This window comes from Aulonocara stuartgranti (assembly GCF_965226115.1).
Source record: "Aulonocara stuartgranti genome assembly, chromosome: 6".
Lineage (NCBI taxonomy): Eukaryota > Metazoa > Chordata > Actinopteri > Cichliformes > Cichlidae > Aulonocara > Aulonocara stuartgranti.
The window spans coordinates 1052620-1061057 of NC_138944.1; the positions used below are offsets into that span (position 1 = coordinate 1052620).

At 54.3% G+C, this 8438-nt stretch overlaps 1 protein-coding gene across 1 annotated transcript; it reads left to right on the forward strand.

The window, feature by feature from the left end:
* Positions 1–622: 622 nt before the first annotated feature.
* Positions 623–8438, forward strand: prokr1a (prokineticin receptor 1a; the record flags this gene model as incomplete). Its single annotated transcript, XM_082537068.1, has 3 exons — positions 623–1638; positions 1756–2202; positions 7667–8438. Exons 2-3 carry the CDS (start codon positions 1790–1792, stop codon positions 8436–8438), a joined length of 1185 nt encoding a protein of 394 aa, XP_082393194.1. The 5' UTR covers positions 623–1638; positions 1756–1789.

An 8438-nucleotide genomic window follows, 5' to 3' on the forward strand; every position in this document is an offset into this window, starting at 1 on the left:
CATATAATCATCATGCTCCAGTCAGATCCTAAACATTAAAGCTACTTTTTGTAATTACCATCTGGAAAATACAACTCACATTGTCACCAGCAGGGAGCAGCACTTAGCCAGCGAGTTTGTTCAAATGTCACCTTTTAGTCTTTTTCTAAACAGTGTTGCCTTTTCTCAGCTCACCATCGTAAATCAACACTTAAATGACTTAGACTCACAAGCTGGTCTTACAATGAAGTATATTTAGTCTAAAATACAACCCATGTCTGTTCATCCTTTGTCCAGTATATCCACACCCCCTCTGCACATGCTCAGACCACCTCCACCTCTCTGACTCTGAGCTGTCCCTCTGATGGACTCAGGTCCATCCTGCTCACCGAACGTCTGAACATCTTCAGCTCGACTCCACCGTCTCCAACCATCACAGCAGGCAAGCGACCGTAGTCATGAATACGTTTATAACTAAAGTTTTGGGACATGCAAATGGTTCCACAGGGGTCTATTCGTTATTATTTTTAATAATAATAATTATATTATTATATTATATTAATATTATATTATTATTATTATTAAAAATAAACATTAAATCTGTTTAAAAATATATATACTGAAATTATTATGAGCACTAAAACATTAAGCAGACGTTAAAGCAGTGCAGTTTAATGTTGTGTTTTTATAATGACATATTGCATGAAAGCTTTTTAAACTGTCTGTTTCTCAGCGATGTAAGCTCCCGAGTCTGTTTAAAAGTATATGAATCAATAATCTGTGAAACATTTTAAAAAAACAACGGCAGGAAAGACTCGTCCCCACAGGACACGGCGTGCTGTGCTAAAGGGTTAACGATGATGTGAGCAGCAGCTCCTTGCAGCACAAAGAACAATCAGGAGGCAGGTTGGTGAGAAGCTCCTGCGTCGAGTTTTCAGAGCTGAGATGCAACATTCCCCAGCCTGCAGGCGAATCTGACGACTGCTGCACACCAAACATCCAGCCTCACCCCGAGCGGCCAACGACACGCTCCATCTGCAGCAAACACGCAGGGAAAGAAGCCATCAGCGGTCATGGCAGTAATGGCTTTAGAAACACAGGCTGGCCTGAAGGGGGCGCTCTGTTATATGCATTTATGCTCCCAAACCACTTCCTGTTAATATCACTGTACAGGAACCTGCTATAATTCAGCTGCATGTGCAACAGGGGGCGCTGTTCCTAGACAAAAACATTTTATTTTAGTCTGTGTAAATTTTCTCACGCTGTCCACAAAACCCCAGCGTTCTGCTAGTGCGTGCTGATTGGTCGGTTAATGATGTAGGACAGGGCGTCGCCGCGATGGTGGTTTCCAAAAGATCGTTAATATGTTACCTCTGAACTATAGCCACTGACTCAAACCCTCCTATTAAAAAATATACAGAAGACAAAAATGTTTGCCCCGTTCAGTCTGGATGAACTCGAGAGCGCCCCCTGCGGTGAGAAGCTCTGTGTTTGTGAGTCTGTGAGGACTAGCATTAGCCTCAACTGGCCGTTAGAGGAACTGCATCTTTTGGTGGGTCCACTTTTAGTCACTGCCAACCGCTAACCGTCAACCTTTTTATTACTGCAACCATGACAACCTCTAGTTAGGGTCCTCGCTTCTCTGACCTGAGAACAGAGGTGAGCTTCACGACAGCGACCAGTCATAGAAAGGTGTTTTTGATCCGTTCAAACGTGAACTTTGGCCCCTCCCAAATTTCAAAGGTTAACCCTTGCCTTGTTGTCCCGTCCCTGCAGGCGTAGCAGTGCGAGCATGCTGACCTGATCCAAAATGTGCACCTCGACCAACAGCAGCTCAGCGCTGGTGGGTGTCTTCCCAGATTACGGGATTTCCCCAGATGAGATCCTGGACACCACGCAGGGGCGGGCCTTCTTCGTGGCCACCATAGTCATTGGCGTGGTGCTGGTGGGCATCATGCTGGTGTGCGGCGTGGGGAACTGCCTCTTCATCACCAGCCTCGCCCGCTACAAGCAGCTCAGAAACCTGACCAACCTGCTCATCGCCAACCTAGCCGTGTCGGACGTGCTGGTGGCAGCGATCTGCTGTCCCTTCCTGCTAGACTACTACGTGGTGAAGCAGCTGTCGTGGGAGCACGGCCTGCTGCTCTGTGCCTCCACCAACTACCTGCGCACCGTCTCGCTCTACGTGTCCACAAACGCTCTCCTGGCCATCGCCGTGGACAGGTGAGTTCACCTCCGGGAACACAAGCAGACAACACAGAGCCTCTGTTTGTGCTTCGGTTGGTTTGGCGTGTAAATGTTCCGTGTGAGAACATCCTGGGTAACGGACGTTCGGTTTATAATATTGCTGAATCTCTGCCACAGCGTCAGCACTTAGAGCTGCCCCTCAGTGGGCTTCCAGAAGCTGCCCAACCAGAGGAAAACTGACTTACCCAGAGGGAGGTCTGAGAGTAGGAGGAGCTAAAAAGGTAGTGAGAGGCTCCGTAAAGGCCAGGATGTTTTATTACAGAATAGAAGTATGGAACAGAAAAGTCCACTCCTCTTTGAAATGATTGGTAATTATTGCTGATGTTCATGGTTTGGTCCTCTGAAACAACCATCAGGATCCTACCAGGATGGACGTCCTTACAGGTGATCCATTTAAATCTTAAATATTCACTTTGTGCCTGAAAGATGGACGAGGTCAGTACGACATCACTCGCTGATGAAGATCAGAGCGTCTGGAGTCCTTCTGACGGGATCAAAACCTCCAACATGAGCATCATGCTTCATCCAATCAGACGTCAGAGGAGAGGCTACACTGTAAAACATGACTGGCAAACATTACAGTAATACTGAGGAAATTTACAGGAAAAATATAGAATCAATACAATGTTACAGTAGTATAAATGCAGTCATATCCTGTCATTTATTTACAGTAACAGTGCTGCAAATTCAATTACTGCACAGTTACTGTAAAGTTTACTGAAGTCCACTGTGATCTTAAGTGGAGCTCATTGCACATTAAATATTAAACATGAAGGTTTTGTTGATTTACTGAGAACTCATTAGTATCTGTAAAAACTGCCACATCTTCTTAAGCTGACCAGTTGGGCCATATTTGAGTTTTGCCGGTCCGATTCTGGGCCCTGGGCCTTACTTTGACACCCCTGTGGGAATGCTGCTTCTTTTAAACGACCATCAGCCCGCCCCGGGGTGGGATCCTTGTACTCTCAGATCAATCTTCAGAGGTTTTCTCCATTAATGCTTCCTGTCACGTGACCTCAGGTGTGCTTGAGCCAAAGTATGAATGATGTTTGAGTCACGCTAAGAAACCAGATAAGCACTCGAAGCGTGTGAGTCGAAGCGTGTGGCGGCAGCAGCGAGGCCGCTGATGATGTGCAGGGTCCTGACGGTGGCTCCACATCAAGCACATTCCAGAGCGGACCAGCTGACAGACGGGGTTTACATTCTGCTTCAACAAAAGCAGCTCCCGTGTTTCTGAGTGAAACCGGGCAGCTCGCGCTCCGGCGGTCCTCCACGCGTCCTTCATCACGCCTGGCTGACGGCTGTTAGTGTTTCCAGAGAGCTTCTGTGTATCTGGGGACAACAAAGTGGTTCCACTTTCCTCGTTATCCTGAGAGCGAACACATCCAAACATCTGGCAGCGTGTCAGACCGACTCAGGGTACAAACACTTCTGCAGCTGATAACAACACAATCCATTAAATCCAACCAACACGACTGCTGCTTCGCTTACATCAAAGCTCAGCTCCTCTGAAACTGCAAACACAGTCTTACATCAACAGAAACACCAGAACCCCCGAGAGGGGACATCCTGAAAAACTAAAGCTCCATTCAACCAATCCGATCCATTCAGGCAGAAATACCAGGAAAGAAATGTGTCCACAGATTTTAGAGGCGGAAAAGGAGCTCCGCCTTCATAACAGACAAGACGATGACAGCACTGAAAAACAGCAGAAAGATCTCTGACGTGTCCTCACAGTCACAGGTTGAAACGTCCCGTGTCCAGACGGTGCCGTCAGTACGTAACCACCACAAAAACAGTCTTACTTTGTAAAAGAGCAAAACCTCCAAAGGGAACAGGATAAAAAGCCAAATCAGAGGCCCTGATAGGGCCTGAGAGAGCCCGAGAGGGCCCGAGAGGGCCCGAGAGGGCCCTGGCAGTTTGGTCTGAGAGGGCCTGAGAGGACCTGAGAGGACCTGAGAGGGCCCGAGAGGACCCGGCAGTTTGGTCTGAGAGGGCCTGAGAGGACCCGAGAGGGCCCGAGAGGACCCGGCAGTTTGGTCTGAGAGGGCCTGATAGGGCCTGATAGGGCCTGAGAGAGCCCGAGAGGGCCTGAGAGGGCCTGAGAGGGCCCGAGAGGGCCCGAGAGGACCCGGCAGTTTGGTCTGAGAGGGCCTGATAGGGCCTGAGAGAGCCCGAGAGGGCCTGATAGGGCCTGAGAGAGCCCGAGAGGGCCTGAGAGGGCCTGAGAGGACCCGAGAGGGCCCGAGAGGACCCGGCAGTTTGGTCTGAGAGGGCCCGAGAGGGCCTGATAGGGCCTGAGAGAGCCCGAGAGGGCCTGAGAGGGCTTGAGAGGACCTGAGAGGGCCCGAGAGGACCCGGCAGTTTGGTCTGAGAGGGCCCGAGAGGGCCCGAGAGGGCCCCGGCAGTTTGGTCTGAGAGGGCCTGAGAGGACCTGAGAGGGCCCGAGAGGGCCTGAGAGGACCCGGCAGTTTGGTCTGAGAGGGCCCGAGAGGGCCTGAGAGGACCCGGCAGTTTGGTCTGAGAGGGCCCGAGAGGGCCTGATAGGGCCTGAGAGAGCCCGAGAGGGCCTGAGAGGGCCTGAGAGGACCTGAGAGGGCCCGAGAGGACCCGGCAGTTTGGTCTGAGAGGGCCCGAGAGGGCCCGAGAGGGCCCCGGCAGTTTGGTCTGAGAGGGCCTGAGAGGACCTGAGAGGGCCCGAGAGGGCCTGAGAGGACCCGGCAGTTTGGTCTGAGAGGGCCCGAGAGGGCCCGAGAGGGCCCCGGCAGTTTGGTCTGAGAGGGCCTGAGAGAGCCCGAGAGGGCCCGAGAGGACCCGGCAGTTTGGTCTGAGAGGGCCCGAGAGGGCCTGATAGGGCCTGAGAGAGCCCGAGAGGGCCTGAGAGGGCCTGAGAGGACCTGAGAGGGCCCGAGAGGGCCCGAGAGGACCCGGCAGTTTGGTCTGAGAGGGCCCGAGAGGGCCTGATAGGGCCTGAGAGAGCCCGAGAGGGCCTGAGAGGGCCTGAGAGGACCCGAGAGGGCCCGAGAGGACCCGGCAGTTTGGTCTGAGAGGGCCCGAGAGGGCCTGATAGGGCCTGAGAGAGCCCGAGAGGGCCTGAGAGGGCCTGAGAGGACCTGAGAGGGCCCGAGAGGACCCGGCAGTTTGGTCTGAGAGGGCCCGAGAGGGCCCGAGAGGGCCCCGGCAGTTTGGTCTGAGAGGGCCTGAGAGGACCTGAGAGGGCCCGAGAGGGCCTGAGAGGACCCGGCAGTTTGGTCTGAGAGGGCCTGAGAGGACCTGAGAGAGCCCGAGAGGGCCCGAGAGGGCCTGATAGGGCCTGAGAGAGCCCGAGAGGGCCCGAGAGGGCCTGATAGGGCCTGAGAGAGCCCGAGAGGGCCTGAGAGGGCCTGAGAGGACCTGAGAGAGCCCGAGAGGGCCCGAGAGGGCCTGATAGGGCCTGAGAGAGCCCGAGAGGGCCTGAGAGGGCCTGAGAGGACCTGAGAGGGCCCGAGAGGACCCGGCAGTTTGGTCTGAGAGGGCCCGAGAGGGCCCGAGAGGGCCCCGGCAGTTTGGTCTGAGAGGGCCTGAGAGGACCTGAGAGGGCCCGAGAGGGCCTGAGAGGACCCGGCAGTTTGGTCTGAGAGGGCCTGAGAGGACCTGAGAGGACCTGAGAGGGCCTGAGGAGGCCTGAGAGGGCCTGAGGGGGCCCAAGAGGCCCTGAGAGGGCCTGAGGGGGCCTGAGAGGGCCCGAGAGGACCTGAGAGGACCCGGCAGTTTGGTCTGAGAGGGCCTGAGAGGGCCTGAGAGGGCCCGAGAGGACCCGGCAGTTTGGTCTGAGAGGGCCCGAGAGGGCCTGATAGGGCCTGAGAGAGCCCGAGAGGGCCTGAGAGGGCCTGAGAGGACCTGAGAGGGCCCGAGAGGACCCGGCAGTTTGGTCTGAGAGGGCCCGAGAGGGCCCCGGCAGTTTGGTCTGAGAGGGCCTGAGAGGACCTGAGAGGGCCCGAGAGGGCCTGAGAGGACCCGGCAGTTTGGTCTGAGAGGGCCCGAGAGGGCCTGATAGGGCCTGAGAGAGCCCGAGAGGGCCTGAGAGGGCCTGAGAGGACCTGAGAGGGCCCGAGAGGACCCGGCAGTTTGGTCTGAGAGGGCCCGAGAGGGCCCGAGAGGGCCCCGGCAGTTTGGTCTGAGAGGGCCTGAGAGGACCTGAGAGGGCCCGAGAGGGCCTGAGAGGACCCCGGCAGTTTGGTCTGAGAGGGCCTGAGAGGACCTGAGAGGACCTGAGAGGGCCTGAGGAGGCCTGAGAGGGCCTGAGGGGGCCTGAGAGGCCCTGAGAGGGCCCGAGAGGGCCCGAGAGGGCCCAAGAGGCCCTGAGAGGGCCTGAGGGGGCCTGAGAGGGCCCGAGAGGACCTGAGAGGACCCGGCAGTTTGGTCTGAGAGGGCCTGAGAGGGCCTGAGAGGGCCCGAGAGGGCCCGAGAGGACCCGGCAGTTTGGTCTGAGAGGGCCCGAGAGGGCCCGAGAGGACCCGGCAGTTTGGTCTGAGAGGGCCCGAGAGGGCCTGAGAGGACCTGAGAGGACCTGATAGGGCCCGGCAGTTTGGACTGAGACAGGCTCATCGTCCAGCTGCCAGTCCTTCTGGGTCAAAGTAAGACCAATGTTAGATTAATGCAGCGCTGCTATGTAACTGATGATGTACTGATACTCACAGCCGGACCTTTAGACTGTGATTCATTAAAAATCACAACATTAAAAAATCAGATGATTATGATTCAGCTGATTTAGGAAGCGTTGACTATATTCTGTTTGTTATGTTGATTTCATCATCCCACTGATGTTTGTATTCGTTTATAGTGATTCATTAAGGTATGAAGGAGATATTAATAACAACAAACCATACATGTCTGTGGCACACATGAGCAAAGGTACGCCTTTCAGCACGCTCTCTCCCCCGGTGGTCAAAGGTAAATTATAAGGTGCACTTAAAATCCTTTATTTTCTCAAAAATCGACAGTGCGTCTAATAATGCGGAGCGCCTCATGTATGAATCCTGGTTGTGCGTACTGACCTCGAACCGATTTAATGTGGTTAGAGACAAATGCAGTCGCATGGCAGGATGCTGTAAATGGACCAAACTTCAGCCAGGAGAACGGCTGAGATAATCCATCCACAATACGAGGTTAGTCATTCATATACTGCTGCAACATGGGAACAGAGCTGCTGTGATAGAATACAGCATTAATGAATCGATGGTACAGAAGTGGAGGAAGAAAGAAGAATGAGTGGAGTAGTTTGACTCATCTGTTTTGTTTCGCTTAATGTGCTTTATGGTCCGAAAAATACGGTAACTAAAAATTTATATTATCAAAGCTTCAGAAACCAAAAGGTTTCCGTGTTTTAGAAGCAGTCCGTGTGAAGGGCGCGAAAGCCGGCCCTCCTCCACCTGAGCCAGCTTCCCGTCTGTGTCTGCAGGTACATGGCGATCCTGCACCCGCTGAGGCCTCGTATGAAGCACCAGACGGCGTGCTGCGTGATCCTGACCATCTGGCTCGTCCCCATCTTCATCTCCATCCCGTCTGCCTACATGGCCTCAGAGACGACGTACCCACATGTGGACGGTTGCCCCGATAAGACCTTCTGCGCTCAGATCTGGCCCGTGGACCACCAGGTTTACTACCGCTCTTACTTCCTCCTCGTCTTCGCTCTGGAGTTCGTGGGCCCCGTGTCTGTCATGGCCGTCTGCTACACCCACATCTCCAGAGAGCTGTGGTTTAAAAATGTTCCAGGTTTTCAGACGGTACAGATCCGCAAGAGACTGCAGAAGCGCAGGAGGACCGTGGTGGTGCTGATTCTGGTCCTGGTGGCCTACATCCTGTGCTGGGCGCCGTATTACGGTTTCACCCTGGTGCGGGACTTTTACCCCACCCTTATCTCCACGGACAAGAACTCCCTGGTGGCCTTCTACGTCATCGAGTGCATCGCCATGAGCAACGGGATCATCAACACCCTCTGCTTTGTGAGCGTCCGAAACAGCAGGAAGCAGCTGAATAAGTCCATCAAGTTCCCTCTGAGGCTGGTGAGCTTCGTGGCCACCAAGTGGCTGGATGAAGCTGAGCCGCGGACATCCTCCCTCCGGGTGACGGAGGAGGTGGAGGGCGGCCGGCTGAGGTACTTACCTACTTCTTCTTCTATGGAAGGCACAAAACATCCGATAAAGCGGCTGCACGCAGAGACTCGGAGCTGA